The 20678-nt window shown below is 36.8% G+C and overlaps 1 protein-coding gene across 1 annotated transcript; it reads right to left on the bottom strand.

Annotated features, from left to right (window-relative positions):
- Positions 1 to 313: 313 nt before the first annotated feature.
- Positions 314 to 20125, bottom strand: LOC144971062 (uncharacterized). The gene is made up of 5 exons (XM_078911402.1): positions 20053 to 20125; positions 16255 to 16411; positions 9521 to 15817; positions 5939 to 6033; positions 314 to 2797 (listed from the first exon to the last, which is right to left on the bottom strand). Exons 3-5 carry the CDS (start codon positions 15794 to 15796, stop codon positions 499 to 501), a joined length of 8670 nt encoding a protein of 2889 aa, XP_078767528.1. The 5' UTR covers positions 15797 to 15817; positions 16255 to 16411; positions 20053 to 20125; the 3' UTR covers positions 314 to 498.
- Between the last annotated feature and the right edge of the window lie 553 nt (positions 20126 to 20678).

Here is a 20678-nt window from a genome sequence, read left to right as displayed (position 1 = left end):
ACACCATTATAATTGATTATTTGACGTTCGGAATCGCTATCCAGCCGCCCTGTTGCCAAATTCATTTGCGCGCATCTACAGACTTTACTACCGGACCGATTTTGATCGTTGATGGCTCCAAAGATTCGTCATAATCTATGTTAATTCCGACAATACAGTAGTATAATAATTAAATCAGATAAGTACCTGCTCGCAAAAGCCTTTATTTTTACGCAAATAGTGCGGGTTCTTCACTAGTTTATTGAAGTAAAATATGAACAAGATTAAACCCATCAATGATGAACAAATAAAATCTAAAATAATTTGCCCAACGTGGATGTTGCATGTTCAATGATATAAAGCATTGTTTATTTCTGTCAAAGAATCTTTATTATAATATTAAATACAATTGTGTTTTAATGTTTTTGCTATCTTCTCTGACAATGAGATTGTAACCAATAATTCATTGGAGGTTTAGATAACAGTAGGTGATGTTTAGAATATTGTCCAATGAAGGGTTTAGAAAAACACTCTACAAAGTTCAAGAGATGACTCGTCACCAAATGACATGCCTCTCTCTACATTTCTAACAATTTTCTCCTCAAGCTCTAGTGCCATTCTGATTTCCTTTTGAAAAGCGTACGGTGGTTGCTCTATTTTCATCACTTTTCTACGCATAGGAGCAGGCAAGAGAACTGAGTTTTCATCTTTGGTGTGACTCTTATTTTTGGCGTCTCTCTTCATATTTTTTGATACTTCGGTGCATATCTGATCATTTTTTGGTATATCTGAATTAACTCTATTTAAAGAAATATTTTTACATGAGGATTTGCGAGAAAGCTTCCTTCCAGACTGTGCATTTCTTTGAAAACTTTGCATTTGAAATAGATTAGCCCACGGAAGAGACTGCTGTTGTGAGGCATCGGTAACACGTTGCATTCGATTTAGTCCCTTTTGAATCTGAACTCTTTTAGGCGAACTTTTCTGCACAATAGGAGAATTATCGGTTTTACTTTGTATTGAATTTGCAACCCGATTTGGCGAATTTTCTCTGCGATAGCCATAATATTTCCTCCACCACTTGATCTGTGGATTTTCTTCCTGTTCTGATTTCATGACATTTGGTGTTCCAATCGTGATTTTGTCATCGGCAAGTTTGCCAACTATTTCCAAATCCTCTTCTATCTTAAGGTTACACTCGTTATAAACATCATCGCAATGTTGTTTCAGAAGTTCACTATAATTTTGATACGACCGTCTTTTTTTAAGATACGAATTGACTTCACGGCTGTCGGGACCTGGTTCTTTTTTAACAATTTCATCGCGTAAATCATCTTGTGCATCAGAGGCTTTGGAAGGCGCATACTCTGAATCTTCACGTGGTTTTTCGGCAACAACAGGAGAAGGTTTATCCTTAATTATCTTAGAAATGTCATAGTTGTCAGCTATCTTGTTAGTAGGTAATTGGCAGGATTTTGTTGGTGTTATCTGTAATACAAGTTGATCTTGAACAGGTTCTTGTGGTATGTTGTCGGGTTCGTCCTTTTTTAAGAAAGTGGGAGATGGCATAAATTTTGAATTTGTTTCTGAGCTGATAGATAAAGTAACGGGATAGTTGTCAACAGATGAAGATCTATCTATTGGACTGTGTATTTTGGCTATTGCTATTGGAAGAATTTGGGGATCGACTTCAGATTCTGCAATACATGGTCGTTCCAAATTGTGTTGAAGTATAAACCCATTGTCACCTTCATTTGTGACAGGTTGTGAGAGCTCTTGATTTAGCTCTTGTGGAAGTATTTTATCATTGGACTGCTCTCCTATCCAAACTAACGTAGAGCTACCATCCTGTTCAATTGATGGCTTATTACAGCACAATTCCTCTTTTGTCGGAGATGCACAAATGGATTGGTCTAAGGTTTGGCAAATGGTTTGTTGCTCTGTTTGACAATTTGATAAATGCAACAATTTGTGATTTTCGGAGAGGACTTTCACTTTGCAACATTCCTCAACTGAATTGGTAATGTTTGGCTCCTTGGTCATTGTTGGTAATTGAGAAGGTGTCTCGCCTAATTTAGTAGTGATTTCCAAAGCTTTAATATCACGCATGTTTGTCATTTGCGTTGATTTCAAATCGTTATCCAATTCCATTGCGTCTGATCCCTTTTTGGTCACGGCCAAAAGTGCACTGCACGGTTTGTTTTCAGATGGAGAGTTTATAATTGAATCATCATTACATGATATACCAATAATTAATGGATCTACAGAGGATGAGGGTATATCAGTTCGTAGATCACTCCATGGTAGTTCAGTACATACGGATGCTAGATTTGCACGAGAAGACGACTCAGTGATGATGGTTTTTTCGACAATATCTGAAGATAAAGCTTCATCAACAGTAGAAAATTCAGCCTTGCAAATTGGTACATTGTCTGTTATAGCATCTTTGCTTTCAAATTGATTTTGCTCTTGAACACACGATGTTATCGTTTCATCACCATCCACATCTGACTCTAAGCAGGTCTTGTCCTTTGACGGCAATAAGACGACTGGAGAACGCAGAGGGTTAACAACTTTTGGGAAAGTAAAATTCTTTTCTTCCTTCTTGAAGGTCTTAATGACGTCATTCTCAGAATAAGTACTTGGTTCTAAGAAGCAGGGTGTCGCAACGGCTAGGTTGCTTGATGATTCTGCAACTTCAACAATAGTCGGCGGCAGTTCATGATCACCATCGTTTTCCGATGCTACCTCAGGCTCCGTTTGGCATGTCGTTGGTTCAATGTTACAGGGATAAAGAACATTGCCGGGATCTTGATCCCTACAATAACAAAAGGGAAAATGCATTTCTAAAATTAAAGACTTCTGTCAAATCTTGAACTACCATTATGACTGCTGGTAAAATATTCATGTAAGAAAGTATGTACCGTTTTCTCAACACATTACGGCTTACCTGAAATAATAATTAAATAAAGCTATATCTTGTCACATATTGAAATGAATTTTTAAAAACATTTTTTTAGAGTACTAGACCACATAGCCGCACATCAAATCAGAAAAAGCTTTCAGCTTGTGAAGTACGTACCTATTTGTTTCGTTCATATCAAGTGCGTTATCTAATCGGCTGGATTGGACTCAGTCCAATCGCTGTAATTTGGTTTCATCATTGCATTAAAAAACACCAACAATCCAAAGTGAGCTTTTGTATAGGGCAGTATTCACTAAATGTGTCAAAGCGCTAAACAAGAGGTCCATAGCAATATAAATAGAAACAGTGGGCTTAAAAAAAATGAATAATAGATATAGCCCTTATGACTTTATCGTAATTTGATTTCGATGAGACAAAGCTGTTACCGGCCAGGTAATCATTTTAAACTTGAGTATGTGCGACTATGTGGTCTAGTGGTATGGCACTCGCCTTCGGGTCGAAAGGTCCTGGGTTCGAGTCCCGCTCTGAGTCCTTGGAAAATGCTGTTCGCGATGGTGGTGGGCGAACGAATCAGCGGTCTCAGAAGTGGGTGAGAGAGGGATCTAGAAATGACTTGGGTTTGAAACGAATATTTTGTGTTCGTGGATAGCTCACACGGTAGAGCCACGCTCTCACCTGTCAGGCGGAGTTGTCGTACCAATAAGATCGCAGGTTCAAACCCCACCACCGCCGCGAAAAATTTTTATTCTCTATTGTCTTCTGGCACTTTTCTACTCACTTCATATCTTGTTGTTACCAACATAAGTGCCTGCTCCACTCACTTTTCTGAATTAAAAATTCACCCCATACACCGGAGCATACTCAATGTCTCAATCGTTTCTATGTTATATGTTTGTGTTGAGAATATTGGCTATTAAGCTTAACTGCTGGTCAAAATACTTCGCGATGGTGGTGGGCGAACGAATCAGCGGTCTCAGAAGTGGGTGAGAGAGGGATCTAGAAATGACTTGGGTTTGAAACGAATATTTTGTGTTCGTGGATAGCTCACACGGTAGAGCCACGCTCTCACCTGCCAGGCGGAGTTGACGTACCAATAAGGTCGCAGGTTCAAACCCCACCACCGCCGCGAAAAATTTTTATTCTCTATTGTCTTCTGGCACTTTTCTACTCACTTCATATCTTGTATGTGGCCGTTAACAGCATTGCCCCTTATCGGAAACAAAATTGTAATATCACCTAACTCAGGCGTCATATTATTTCGTCTTAAACGTTAAGTGTTGCTGTTGGCTAAGACCTCTTGTAAAGCGCTTTTAGAACGTTTGGTGGACACTGCCCTATATAAAAGCTCAAGTTATTTTTTTTTAACACACGAGTAAAAAGCCCGCAATTTCGCGGGGAAAGAACTATTTTCATTCGATACTGTACTCACCATCATTTAATGAGGGCAGATTGGTAAACAACGCTGTCTGTGTAATTTGGTATATCTTCGGTTGATTTTTCTGTGTGGCCCAATAATATATTTAATAATATATTCTCTCAACTAACCCCAAGAAAAAATTAAACCTAGTACCTTTAATTAACCCTAATAGGAAAAACAAACACCCTAGCACTTTAATAATACTTATGAATAACTCTAATAGGAAAAAAAAATCATCGGATCTCGAGCTAACCCTAATAGAAAAAATCATGACAAATTGAATAAATAAACGCCTGACAAAAGATCAAAGGTAAAAATACAAATTTAAAGAATAATGGGGATGCAGGAGCTTTCGGAATGTCTCCCCTTTACTTAACTTATGGAAAAACAAACTTCCTAGCACCTTTAATAAGACTTATGACTAACCTCTCGAGCTAACTCTAATAGAAAGAAAAGAAAAACAACTCTCGGACTGCTTTGCACTACCTTTCAATATTTAACAAATCAAAATGGCGGCTGAAAATCAAAACAATGGTCAAATTAAGAAATTTTAAACTTTCACAAATCTATCAAGGTTTGTTCTAGAGTTTTTAAAATACTTCTAGATATAATGACAAATTGAATAAATAAATGCCTGACAAAATATCAACGGTGAAAATACAAATTTAAAGAATACTGGGGATGTAGGAGCTTTCGGAATGTCTCCCCTTTACTTAACTTATGGAAAAACAAACATCCTAGCACCTTTACTAAGACTTATGACTAACCTTAATAGAAAAAGAAATATCCTCGATCTCGAGCTAACCCTAATAGTAAAAAAAGAATCAAAATGGCGACTAAAATACCTTCATGTCTCAAGTGAATAATATCACTATGAATGCCACGATTTGCTGAAAAATGCCAACACCCACACACACATGTATACACTACACACAACACACACACACACACAAACACAAACACACATACGCACACACACACACACACACACACACACACAAACATACACGCAATTAGAACATACATAACACTGATCACCGCTAAATCAACAACACAACGGAAGTAATAAGAATACTTGATGTCATAAATAGATGACGCAAATTGACAACTTTTTACAGTGTCAAAATTAGTTGATTTTGGGAGTCAAGTGTCGTCGTTGGTACATATTTTATGATATCTGTTTGACTCAACGAACTTTCAAACTGACTTTAAATTATAAAAGGAAATCAAGTTATCTGTTTATCTATCTGTAAAAAATACATTTCTAATTTTCAAATCTTTCAGTAGAGTTGTGCGCCGTATCAATTTTTTTATTGACTCAAATAAGCACAATGTTCTCCACAATGCTATATTTTTTTAAGAAAGGATGGCAGTTAACTGGTTAAAATAATATTCACTTTGCATTTTGGTGGGGTTTTTTTTTTGGTCTATTATATGTGACGGATAATGAAATTTAAAGGATATCTTGAGTGGTCGAAAGTCGACAATTTAATTTGATACTGTCTTGAATTTGAATTTTATTGATCATCCTAAATGTGCGGGGATATTCTTTGCCGATAAATTATAGACCTAGTGCATTTTTACACTCATAGTGTGGTCGATGGAGTTTTACTTACACAATAGTATTATCCTGTGCATCCAACCACCCGACATTATACGTATAGCACTCGTCATTCTTTCTCTTCCAATCAACAAGGTAGCTGTAAATACACTAAGGATAGAGATGAAATAAAGCTTAGACAATTGCAAAAATGTAAACTTTAATGTAGAACAATATTCACTTGTACTCAGAACCCTTTGCTTGGTGTCTAAGGGAACAACAAGACTTGGTATGTAGGACAAGACATTACGCTTGTATTAGGCGAAAAAGACGACGATGTTACCTGCCATCTACTCATTTAAAACCCGAGTATAATGAAAAAATGTGAGCAAAGAGCCCTCTCGAGGACTAAACTTTGCGCTGGAAACCGCGTCACAAGTCGAGTGTCAAACCAGAAGACTTTAAAGTCGCAAAAGCATATGTAGTCTAAATGACCCAGGACGCATAGCATACATGGGCAACTCGAGTTCGAGAATGACAGAATGGTTCAGGCATCTTTAAAAGATGAACCAAAAGTGAATCAGAAAATCGGTATTCTGCACTGTTGGAAAATCAGAGGAAAAGAAAGAGAAAGGGAGATAATAAAAAAGAAAAAAAATAATTAAAAGAAAAAAAAATATATATATATATATATGGAGAGAGAGAGAGAGAGAGAGAGAGAGAGAGAGAGAGAGAGAGAGAGAGAGAGAGAGAGAACATTTATCAATAGCTTCTAATTTCTAAGGAGTCAAATATACTCTTTGCCTTTTTTCTATTTACTTCATCTACCCACCACTCCATTTGAAGCCATATCACCTTTTCATACACTTGAAGTTGCCTATTAGGTACCTTATTATTTCTTAAGGCTCTTAATGTCTCGAGACACATAGACAGGTTGTGTGACCACAAAAAGACACGGAGACCATTACATTGGTGGAGAGAATCACAAGACAGGATTGTCATGTCCGCGATGGTCCAGAATCGAGTACAATGAAAGAGTATCGTTGTGGCCATAACCCAATGGGTTAAGAGGAACAAGTAAGTAAATCATGACCAGCTAACGCTTGAGTCGACTGAAAAATGAGTCAAAGACCCTAATCAGAGACAAACGTTTGTAATTACTGTCACTGATTCAGTCGAGACACAATACCGGTCGGGTATTGGCGCTACGTAAAAAGTTCATTGGTTTTAACGTCTGATCCTCTATGACCATAGTTTAAGGTTTTCCAAAGCCTAATATATATATGTTTTGGAACATTGGCTTCAGGGCAGCACGAGCGCACTGCACCATTTATAAAGCCGATGTATTGGAAATTAAAGAAGGAATAAAGTTAATCAGGGAATCAGGCAAACTATCAATGCCAAAATAGTCTTCCTTACTGTTGCCAAACAAGTATTCTGCCTTTTAAAAAGGACACAGTATGTGCTATTTGCTTAACATTGCATATATTGTGTTTTTAAAACTACTTTAGTATCAGACCCCTAAAATAACTCAATGCAAACATACCTAAATCATGTAAGTGCAGAGCTAATGAAACAACAAACTAAATCAAAGAGTAAAAGAAATGAGACTTCAATGGATTCCTGGTCACTGCGCATTGAAAATGATATATCAGACACTTTGGCCAAACTGGGATCTGAGCAAACACAAGATGAATACCTTAATGAAGTTGGTGAAATCAAGTCAGTTGTTATGCCCTAACGATGATTGCCATCAAGTCTCATACAAAAGCCAACTGGTACAAGACGCACCCAAGCTTCAATATAAGTGACCCAATCAAACTATTAAATAGAAAAGACCAAGTCACAATCTTTAGACTGCGATCAGGCCACACCACAAGCACAAGATTTCCAAAAACAGGAGAGCCATCCATTTGTGATTGTTGTGAAGGAGAAGGAGACGCCCACCATACACTCCTGACCTGCCCAAAGTATGCAACAGCAAGAGAGGATTTTTGGCCTGGTACCACAACTGCAGACCAAACTGTATGGGCCCCAGACAGAGCTGAGGATGAAAACGGCATTCCTTCGCCAACTCGACATTCAAACATGAAGACAATGTGAGGGGGGACGAAGAAGAAGAAGAAGAAGAAGAAGAAGAAGAAGAAGAAGAAGAAGAAGAAGAAAAGTGGTAGCAAGCCCTCATCGGTGGTGGCAGAGAAAAAAGAATTTACTCCTATTCAATTGAAAAAGACAAACAGCGCAAATTATACGGGGATTCTCTTATCATTAAAGCGGGCAATAAGTTAGTAAATAAACTGTATACTCATTCCCAATTTTAATCGGGTAACCGCCTTTGACTTTCCCATTTAATTCGCAATGTTGCTAGGATATTAATTTAACTTCAAATCGCATTCCTCTATCAATGAGTATTTCCACAACCAAAATGTGATTATGCTACATGGTCATATATATATATATATATATATATATATATATATATATATATATATATATATATAATAATAATTATGCGAAAAACACGGCTCTGTGTTCATCCACAAACCCTCGGGCGGCAATCAACAGTCTGACTGAGAACTCAAAAAGAAATTACTTCAATTATTTTTAGAAAAGATTGCCAACTGTTCTTCCACACATACTGTTTCTCATTTAAGGACAACCTCAACTTTTGTTTACCAACAGAATATTAAAGTGAAGTATTCCAACTATTTTCGGACAATATTGTGATATCTAATACTAATACATATTATTAAACAAATAAGATTTGTTCTAAATAATCTACAGCCTATATTTATAGTTTGCTTTTCTCAAGAAGAGTATGTTCAAAATTCCATGTCTGTTACAATAGAAAATATAAAGAGTATTATAAGATCTCCGCTGCACTGTCTTGGTCCACAAATTTAGATACACATTTATTACTTAAACATCTTGATAGTCTCTTTTATTGCTACTAAAGAAAATCCCTCTAAAATCAACAATGAAAGGTCTTTTAATTTAAACACGCTACTCCATATGCATGGAGTTCTCTTCTTATTTAGATAAGAAATTAATTAAATATAACAGACGAATCCTTTATCCCGTGTGGGAAGACATGAACTCGTTCGTATTATCGCCCAATATCGTGTAATTTTTCTTCGGGTTGGTAGATGTCAAAAACGTTGAAGTAAAATGTATAACGATCTAATATTTGATATATTCTTTGAAGCTTAACAACAAGACATGGTCTAACTCTCCTATTTCAAACTATAAATACATCATAGCATCATATCCACCAATCCCCCCCCCCTCACCCAGCTTAGTATCGATGAGTGACGGTGGGTCAAATTTCTACTTCAGCCTTGTTTTTTCTTTAATTCTTGTAACTTTAAGGGGCGACAACAGCATAATTTACATTTTTCCCAGGGAAAAATCACACATTTTATGGTTTGGACACATGTCTTGTGAGAAAATTTAAGTAAGTAGCTTTTACCAAGGCCTTCACTATGTTCGGACAACAACAGCACTTGGGCCGTTGACCTACAGGTGGCAAGTCAAATGCCATACCAATAGACCACAAAATCCCAGGATTTCGCGCGAAAGCAGTGCACTTCCGTTCTTCAATTATTTTTTATGGAACCTAAATTTGTTCCATAATATTTATTTGTCAATGCTAACTCACCTCTTTAAGGAGTTTAATCCTGGACTTTTCAGTGGATTCTCTCTCGGTTGTGTCAACCTTTTTTGAGTCTCTTACTTTAGCTGCTTCGCCATCATTGCCTCTGCTATTTCTGGTTATGCTTGATACCCGGTAGGTAATTGGCTTACCCTTGGCCTTCTTTGATAGATTATTTCGATCCTCTTTGGTAGCCTCGACATGTCTACCCAATGGGTGAGATGGAACAGCATGATGTCGGTGCATTTTATCAGTGTCTGAGAAATGTACATTTGGATTTTCCCTGGGGTCCATCTTGACGCTTCTTGAACCAATATGGCATGGTGATCTAGAAGCTTCAAAAGATTTTTCTGGGAACCTTGAATTATGATCTGAGCGTTTTTGAATTTGTTTGGAAACTTCTTGCACTTTCCTAAAGAGCCTATCTGCCTTCTCTGCAGTTGTTTCATTATGTTTAAACTTCATATTGAAAGGTCTTTTCTTGTTCACTTGCTTTCTGTCTAAACTTTTAGAACGTTGTCCTATTCTTTTAAAGGAATGACTTTCCATTTTTACTTGTTTTCTATCAAAGAAGCATGATTTATCTGGTAACTGTCTATGGAAACTATTGGATCTATTGGGCGATTTCGCATCTACGTTGTTAGGCTGTCGACTTGGCTTGTTGAAACTATTTGATTTATATACTGGCGACTTATTTGTGTTACTTGGTGACAATGACATTCTTTCATTTAAACTACCTCTAAAATTAGCGTTAGGTGATTTTGACCTAAGTAGAAATCTATCCTCATCACTAAATGTTTTGGTGTTAATTTCGCTATTCTCAAGTTGAGTGATGTAAGATAATCTTCTAAATCGTTCATTCTCAATTCTTTCTTTTTCATTTTGTTCGTACAAGCGTTCTCCAAGGTATCCTCGTGTGGTATTCAAGAATGTGCCAGTTTTCTTTGACTCCTTGCCTGTGTCAGATGTTTTGTGTAAACTTTTAATGGTATTTTCATTTTTCCTGATTTTCCTATCTATGTGTCTGACACCGCCTGAGCTTTTGACTTCACCACAACTATAATCTTTATCACCGCTTTGAATTCTTTCTTGAGATCCATTGTCGTTGAAAAGAAAATCGAATCCAGTACCAAAGAATGAACATTCTCTCAATTTTTCGGTCTCCGTTAGATCTGACAAGTTGGACAATACTGGAGTCCGTTGGAGTAAACTCTCAAAACCATCATGTGTTGACGTGTTTTTATGGATTAGGGTAGTCATTGAATTTCCTCTCGATATATTTTCGCAAAATTCTAATTGATCAAGACTATGATCTATTCCTGATTGTCCTTCAGGTTCCTCCTCATTATTGGCAATAGTACTGTCTATGAAGTTATTTTGTTTGCATTCAGGATGATTTGGCATTAAGATTAATTGATTATCTTCTTTAACAGAAGCTGGATGTTCTTGAGACTTCACGTGAGTCAAAACACAATTAATTCCCACATCTTCGTTGGCTTGGTGTGATTTTTTATATTCGTTCCCTCCCAAATAATCATTGCGTGGATCTGGATCTATCAATCCCGAGAATATCTCACTTAAGTTACATTTTTCATCCGACTTTTCATATCCATCGTAGAATGATGGATTTTCGATGGTAAAGCAGCCTTCATCCTTACCCACATTAAGTATATTACAATCATCAAGAGAAGTTTTACGTGACCTCAAAGATTCAGAAGTAGTGTTGCCATGAGTTTCATTTAAAGAATTGAGTAATTTAAGAAACGCAATGGGTTTTGCCGTCTGTTTGCAAAAGAGTCGCCTCCCATCACGTTTACCTTTATTTTCGTGAAATTGTTTTCTGACTGGTAATTCACGATAGCTTGTTGAAAGTAATCTGCTCACTCTCTGCTTTTGCACATTGCCTAAGACAGGACCGATGGGAGATGAGTAACCAGAATTGGATATTTTAAGTTCTTTATTCTTTGGATTATCTACGTCATTTGATTCATCTGTAATTATATTTCCTGTTTGAGTATAAAATGCCTCCAGCTGAGGGTTAATTTTTGTCAATTGTTCTTTTATATTTTGACTGTTATCGTTTGTTGTGGGTGGATTTTGAAGATACGATTCTCCCAATAAATAATCTGAAAATTGTAGAGATTCATTGATAGATTCGTCGTTTCCGACTTCAGTGGTAACTGAGGGTTTTAAAACCTCACAATCTACGTTGGTAGACACATTTTCAGATACGATGTTTGGTTCGATATCACTTTCGGTCATTTTAAGATCATCAAGAGAGCCAAGATCTTTTTCTAAAGTGTTCAATGGGGTTGTATGTTTAATAGGCGTAATATTTTTGTGCATCACATACGTATTTCCACCTGCTGCATGACGTTGAGAACTTGTTATCGATAGTTTGGCACTTTCTTGTGTCTCTAAATGATCAGGTAGATTGATTGATATATCTTTCTCTAGACATATGGATTTTTCTGACATATTTTGATGGTTGGTCAAATCAAAATTCAATCCATCTCTAGCAAAACAATATAACTCTTTTGAATTGTCATTGGCTGTATAGGAAACTTCTTTTTTATTTTTAAGATTTACATCAGCTAGCTCTTGTTTTGGTTCTCCTTTTATCAGCTGGGACATTTGCTCTAGCTCATTGATCTCTGCTTTATGTGGCTGCTGTTCAAGACGTTTTAAAGCGTCGAGTTGGTCTGTTGTGAAAACTATGCTCAAATCATTTGCCAACTCCTGCTTCAATGTTTCTATTGCTATATCAAGATCTTTCAGTTTATCTTGATTACCCCTCAAATCATGACTTACTTCTTCCCTCACACTTTCCAACATATCTTCTATCATATTCATTTGTCTCACAGAATTCATCAAACTGTGATCTTCATCCAGGTCTTGTACTACGCTTATCAATGGTTCTTTTTTGGGTAAAATCTCATCTAGTGCTTTTGAAGAAGTAGGACTCCAACCCTCAGTTTGATTTGAATGCTTTTGTCCTTTATTCATAATATTTACTCCTGTAGAACTTCTTGTGCGATGACATGTTTTATAGTTTGATTCTTTTTTAAAGTTTGACTTATCATAACTTTTAATATCGTTTGTGCCGCATCCTTGCCCTTGCTCCAAAACATCACATCGATCTACAGATCTTGAGCTGTGACATTTTTCTCCTTCAAATTTGATACTTCCCAAACCCGATGCAGATGTCATGGTCGCGACCATTTGGAAATCCTCACCTTCTTCTGTGTCCTTAAATTGATTTTCTGAAATCGATGAAACACGATCTAAATTAATATTCGATTTTGTTCTACCAGCCATAATAGCTGTTTTTAAGTTGGTAGATAAATTGTCTTCCAATTTTGTTATTTGTCGTTGTTCCCCACTAATCAGCTTGAAGAATGTCGAAGCAGAGTTACCTAAAACACTTCTATCATTGTCCTTAAATTTCATTTTTCGACTTGACTTTCCAATCGTTTTGATTTTGTCTGCTCTTTTTACTTCATTACGCTTCAATGGCGTTGACAGCTTTTGATAATTTACGTCTTTAGATACACCTGATGTTGAATTTCCTCCCGAATCTCTGTGAAAATCATTGTGGTATGTCGACCTGTTTAGCTCTTTTGAGACCAAGCCGCCTCCAACGTCTTGGTTTAAACGGGCCCCAAGAGACAAAATATATTGTTGAAATGATGAAGACTTAACTAGCGTTTTTGTGTTCGAAATATAGTAAGGTTTTAGAATTGTGGCAGTTTTATTTGCTTTAGTTTTGTTTCGCTTTAAGTTTGAGAAAAAGTTGGAGTTCAGGTATACAGGCTCATCAGTCGTTGCATGTCCTTGTTTTTGGATGCCGGTACCTGTTGTATCTGAAAATTCTTGATTATTCTTTGACCCTGTTTTAATTGGAGACCTCCGTACTGGCGATGATTTTCCAGGAACGTGTAGGTTATTCCTCCTATTCATTTCCAGTTTTGGAGAATGACGGGTATTTGAACTTTTAGTTATATTTGGACTCTTAAATGTGTCAGAATAAGCTTTGTTTGGACTCTTGGTTTTATCTGATCTAGCCCTGTTTGGACTCTTATCAGACCTACCTCTACTAGGGCTTTGGATGTTATATGAACGGGTCTTGTGCGGACTTTTTATTCCATCAGAATTTGTCATGTTTGGACTCTTAACCTTATGTTCGTTCTTCTCATTGTTCTGAATAGGTATGTACTTTCTGTCATATTCTGGAAATATTTTCCCTTGAGACTCTGACTTTTTGATCGGTGGTGACTTGCTTAAATTGAAGGAATACTCTCCAATTTGAAAATTGAAGATAGAATTCTGTTTGAGATCTGGTGATGATTTCAAATCATTAATTGCAGCATCATCGATTTTCTGAAAGTCTTCATCCTTTTTATTAGCCGCTTTGGTTTTTCTTTTATTTTCAACTGAATCAACGGAGTGAGATAATTTTCGTGTATTGAGAAAGGTGGTAGGTTTTGCTTTTTTAGTTTTACTTTGTTTGAAATTTGAAAAAAAATTAGAGTTAAGATACGTTGGTGTTTCAATTTTTTGTGGTTTTAAATTTTCGATAGCGGTATCTATCATATCAGATATGTGAGCAATATTCTCGTTCGGCTGGGATTCTAAGGCATCTGAACTTTGAGCAAAATTTTCACTGCTCATTTTAGGTTGTGTAATGTCAGACGTTGTAGAGGCGTCTTTAGGTATTGAAACATTGGTTGCGTGCTGCTTAATCTTTTGAATATAATCTATTTCATACGTTTTTGAGGCAAAATCTTCTTTCGGTTTTAAATTGTTTGAAATAGATGCATCACTCCAAGCATTTTCTATATCTAGTGTCTTTTCTTTTGAATTTCGGTTTGAAGAGTTTTGTTGGGGATCATTGTTACCCTTCTCCTGACCTTGAAAAAATCCAATCAGTTTAAAGGCTTCTATCAAAGGACTTCTATTTTTTGGTATCTGTTGTTCCACTTTTTGGATATCATTGTCCATTCTGTCGGTTTGCTTTGCGTCATTTTTCAGTTTTGAACCGTTCATTATAGCGGTATCAACATTAGCATTGTCTGTGTTTTCTGATTTTTCTTGTAATTTCTCATTTGCTGAATTATGTGGAATATCATGGCCCTTAGTCTGAGTTTGGAAAATTCGTTTAAAGGCTTCCCGCAAGTGACTGCTTTTTTGCGATGCAGGTTGCTCTGTTCTTGGAATACTATCATATTTCTGATCAACTTGCTTAGTAACATCTTCTGTCGGCTTTGAACTATCAACTACAATTAAATCAACATAAGAACTGCTTGAACCTGCTGCTTTTTCATGAGATTTCACGGCTGATGACATCTTATTAAAATCATGCTTGCCCTCGTCTTGGTCTTGGAAAAGGCCAATCAATTTAAAAGCCTCTTTCAGGGGACTGCTGACTTTTGGTGTCGGTTGTTCCATTTCTCGAGTTCTATCATCTATTTCACCAGTTTGTTTACCAATATCTTTCAACGTTGGAATGTTAATTTTCATTACATCAATATCGGCATTGTCACGGCTTGGCGTCTTTTCTCGTGTTTTCCCAATTGATGAGTTTTCAAGGGACTCATGAGTATCTTTATTTTTGCCTTGGAAAAGACTGATCAATTTCAAGCCTTCGTTCAAATGACCGCAGTTTTGTGGTGTCAGTTGTTTGATGTTTTGAATTTCAATATCCATTTTATCAGCCCATCTGACATCTTCTTTCGTCTTTGAAGTGCCCACTTTAGATACATCAACATCAGCCGTACCTATGCGTGTTGCATTTTCTTGTAATCTATTAGCTGATGATTCTTTTGGAGGATTATGGCTCTCCTTATCCTGACCCTTGTAAAGACTTACCAGTTTAACCGCCTCCATAAAATGACTGCTATTTTTTAGTTCTGATGATGGTAGCTCTGATGAATCGATAATTCCCTCCATGTCATTGTAATTTCCGAAAGCTCTTGCCAGAGAACTGAAAAAATTTTGCGCAACGCTCGATTTTGCCTCGGGCTCCACATGTTTAATTTGATTGCTATCTTCACTTTTGCTGTTGTTAACATCTAGTTCTGATAACTGTTTGTACAAATTTGTTCTTGATATTTTTCGGTCATCAAAGAGCGACTTTTCTTTTGCCAGATAAATGTAAAAATTCTGTTGAAGATCTTTGAGCTTATCGTGAATAATTCTCTTTAAAAGGGGCCGCCTTCTCAGCTTTTTTCTGATGAATCTCGTTGATGGAGAAGATTTTCCATGCTTTCTTTTCCCGTACATTTTGATGCTTTTGATGTTTATCTGTCGGAAATGAATAAAAGAGTTGGACAATATTGAACTATGTTATCCATCCTTCAGCTTCTTAGTTATAATAATTTACTACGAGATAACAATTTGTATACCTTTTTTATAAGAAGTGTGCTTATGACGTCACAAACCTTTTGTTGCTGGTTTTTGGACAGCCATAGAGATGATCAACTTCTACCAAATTCACTATAGCAGAGTATTGAAGCTACAATTACGTCTGTGTATTGGTTACAATGGCTTTAAACAGAGAACAGATAAGGATTTTACTGAAACGTACACCATCTATTCAATGGAAAGGACTAAATAATTTCTCATACTATATCTTCTCTACTTTTGTATTATGGGCCGACGAAAGAAAAAATAACAAGACTTGTATCTTTCTGATTGGGTGTGGGGAAAAGATTGTTAAGTAATAAAGTCTTGTTGCTTACGATATGAGATGATATTGCAATCGAATGAGATAAATCCTACTATGAGCCACTCAGGCTCTCTTCGTAGTTGATCTTCATAGACAAAGCTGGGTGGCCTTGCGTCGCAAGAGGACAAGTTGTGCCCACACAACGGTTATGGCACAAAGTTCTTGGAGCTCTGAGGTAGAATTTGTGGAAAAAAAATGGGTATATTGATATTTAAATGAATCAGTGTCATATTTTTCTAGACAAAAAATACATTTCAGTCTGTCAATGACAACTTTTTTTCCCCACAATCTTTTTTCTAATCTTATGACAAATTCTTCACACCCCTGAGTTGGTCTACAGATATCATTTGCAACCGTCTAAACCAGCTCTACAAATATAATATGCTTGCTCTTTCACGAGTCTACATTGAACTGTTGTATTATAGTCGAAATGCAGATTTGCCTGTGGTTTATAGAATGAGACTAACATTTTCTCCATACAGGCAGTAGAATATAATATATTATTTGTTGAATTAAGACGAACATAGAACTTGCTCTCTTCGATTTTCCACATTTGTTTATCAAATCTGAAGTTATTTTCATTTGTCACACCGATGTCTTTTTCATCACCGGCCTTTTCTAGCTGTTTTCTCATCAAAACATGCGTTCAATTCGATCCGGGATTCTATCCATTATTATATCAAAACCATATATTTGCAATTGTCAATACGGACGTCTAAAATCACAATGGAACAAGGTCATATTGTTTTCATTGAATTTGACAAAGTTTAATTTTTTTGGTACCATAGGATACGTGAATGAATCTACAGCTAAACCATGTACTTGATTGTTTATATTGCCCAAGAAAGCCAAGGCCTAAAATCTTAATCCTTATGGGATTCCCATCATTTCAATGTCTTAATGAGAACCTGGTTATAGGCAGAGATGGATTCCGGTAAGAGTTCTCGTAAAAGTAGAACGCATATCAGGTGACTTATACCACATAAGATTCTATACAATTCAATTTGATTCCATAATATGACCTTCTGTGTTGAGAATGGGCAACCCTTGGAAATGTACAACATAAAAGGGAGACCTTCCGAAAGCGCTAGCATTTCTTTCAATTTGTATTTTCACCGTGGATCCTTTGTCATGCGTTTATTTATTCGATTTGTCAATATAGAGTAGCATTTTTAAAAAAACTCTAGAACAAACCTTGAAAGATTCGTGAAAGTTTGAACTTTTCTAATACGACCATTGTTTTGGTTTTACGTCGCCATTTTGTTTTGTGAAGTATTGAAAGCAGTCCTAGGTTGTTGTTTTTTTTTCTATTAGGGTTAGCTCGAGGTCGGAGGATTTGTTTTCTATTAGGATTAGTCATAACAGGGAAGGCAAATGGAATAGATGGGGTGTCAACAGAAATGCTGCAAGCACTGGGTGAATTTGGTGTTGATGTGATAACGGACCTTATGAATGAAATATACGAGTCAACGCACATCCCAGAAGACCTTCGCACTTCTATCTTCATACTGCTACCCAAGAAAGCGGGTGCAATTGAGTGTTCGGACTACAGAACAATCAGTCTTATGTGCCATCTACTGAAACTCCTCCTGACAATAATCCTGAAAAGAATCTCGTCAAAAGTAGATCGTGAGATTTCAGAACAGCAAACTGGATTCAAAAAGAACAGTGGCACCAGGGAGGCAATTTTCGACTTAAAAATCCTGTCAGAAAAATACTTAGAGGTCCAAAAAGACATATATGCCTGTTTTATCGACTACTCAAAGGCATTTGATTCTGTTAGTCATCAGAAACTTATCCAGGACCTTGTGGCAATAGGTGTGGAAGAGAATGATGTGGCTCTAATCGCTAATCTGTACTGGCAGCAAAAGGCTCAGATAAAAGTGCAGGCAGATACAACAGATGCAATTGAAATCAAGAAAGGAGTGCGCCAGGGATGTGTTATGTCTCCTTGCTTGTTTAATTTATACACAGAGTCTATATTTCGGCAAGTAGAAACAGCACAAGGGTTGAAGGTTGGTGGCCACAACATCAACAATTTACGTTACGCTGACGATACTGTCCTGTTGGCGGAAAGTAAGGAAGACCTACAGAAGCTAATTTCAAAAGTGAACGAAGAGAGTAAAGAAAAGGGGCTGTTCATGAATGCGAAGAAGACAAAAACAATGGTGATAACAAAAAAGAAAGAGCCCATAGACATAGATATAGAAATAGAAGAGTGTCCAGTGGAACAAGTAAAGGAGTTCACGTACTTGGGGCAGTTGGTAACATCCGATGCAAAGTCTGACAAAGAGATCAGGAGACGAATAATGCTGGCCAAAAATGCGTTCATGAAACTAAAGGCAATCCTCAACAACACAAATATCTCCATCAGAACACGAATGAGATGCACCAAATGCTATGTGTGGTCCATTTTCTTTTATGGTTGTGAAACGTGGACACTAACCGCACAGACAGAACAACGTATTGAAGCTTTTGAGATGTGGACGTACAGGAGAATACTGAAAATACCTTGGACAGCAAGAAAAACAAACATCGAATTCCTCGACCTAATGGGCCAAAAACAAAAAGAACTTCTTTTGACTGTGAAGCACAAAAAGCTGTCATATTTTGGACATATGCGAAGACATGATAGTCTCGAAAAAAGGATAATGGAGGGAAGAATTGAAGGAAAGAGAGGCAGAGGAAGACAAAGGAAATCCTGGACAGATGGCATCAAGGAAGCTACAGGACGGCGCATGGCAGACTGTAACGAGGCTGCAATGGACCGTGAAGGATGGAAAGCCATGACATCCGACCTCTAGAAAGAGATGGAACCCGGGTAAGGTAAGGTAAGTCATAAGGCTTAGTAAAGGTGCTAGGGTGTTTGTCTTTACTATTAGGGTTAGTTAAAGGTACTAGGTTTTAGTTTTCCTCGGGGTTGAGGGAATATTTGAGTTGTTTCCCTTAGCACGAGGAGCTTTCGGAAAGTCTCCCACATAGGGATGTTCATATCATATTTAGGCATATATAGCATCCCGTCTGAGTAGGACGGCTTTTTGTCAAGGTTCAGTTTGTTTTTGTTTTTTAACTGTCCTACTTTGTAAGAATGGAAGAGAGCTAATATAAAGCACAATCATAATAATAGTAAAGTAACTAAGTACTTTTTTTTTAAAACACCCGATATCATCGGGTTCAATTCGGTATAAAAAAAAGTAAATCAGTAAAATTTATGTGAAGTGGATGGCTGTCGACCGACGTGCACTTATTCGCAGGTCTGATAACCCAAGTTATGGCCTCATTGTTGTAATGGAAATAATCTCAAAACAATGCAAAATATTGTCCTTTATAACCATGTTAGATTAAGCCCATAATTGCGTTTCGGGGTGGGGGGGGGGGGGGCTTCCGCACATTTCTCGGTTACCAGACCTGCAAAAAATATCATTAGAAAATGGAACAACAATAAAACAAGAACTCGATCATTTAATTTTGAAATCCCCCACTCAAGAACAAACCACCCTTTCCTCTTTCTTCCCCTCCACCAACCAATTGTAAACAAGCCCTTTCGATTGATGAATTCAAAAAATCGCCCCCTGCTTCCCTCTCAAACCCCTGTTACTGACAATCGGCAATATAATCTTCAGCCTGAAGCTTTGGCCTTAATCTTAATAGAAGAAGGAGAAGAAAAAAATGTCAACAATAGTGAAATCTGGATAATTATACCCTTTTAAAAAAATAATTCGAATCTTAAATATTAACTCTTTACCATATATATAATCTTGATTTTTTAAAAAATCAGTATATTCATGGGTCTAAATATGTAGTTCCTTACCATTATCTATGTATCTAACATCTCTTTCAAACAAAACATCCATCGCCCTAACCTAGATACATCACCTCTATTCATTTGCAGTTTTGGACGGTGCCGAGTATAAAAGAATGTATGCATAAATTGAATGCATAAATGCGAGTAGTTTTGTTGGGGGTTTTTTATTAGCTATCAAAATGTCTTATCGACGTGCACTTTCAGGTTTCTATTATGGGATCTTTGTTGTAATGGAAGTCTAATAAAATGACGAAACATAGCGTCCATCACAACAATGTTAAACTAGGCTCATAATTGCGTTCGGATGTCAGACCTACATATGTACACTTAGAATGTAATGGTAAATAACATTCAACATAACACTGGAGGCATTCTTTATATGGGGACGCATATATATGCATATATATATATATATATATATATATATATATAATATATATATATATATTGTGTGTGTGTGTGTGTGTGTATGGCTAAAGCACTCGTCTAACAAAGACAGGTACCCGTACCTAAACTTGTGAGCCTTGTAAAAGAATTATTAGATAAATGCTGGTTAGGACATTTCTGGCGAAAAAAAATTTTTGACCACTTTTAGACAATATATGTGTGATATAAGGAAGTACTACAACAGG

Source organism: Berghia stephanieae, chromosome 4, assembly GCF_034508935.2.
Source record: "Berghia stephanieae isolate SIO BIC M18660-M18661 chromosome 4, UCSD_Bste_1.3, whole genome shotgun sequence".
NCBI lineage: Eukaryota > Metazoa > Mollusca > Gastropoda > Nudibranchia > Aeolidiidae > Berghia > Berghia stephanieae.
Note: the sequence above shows the minus strand (reverse complement) of the source record. Positions and strands in the feature narration are given on the sequence as shown.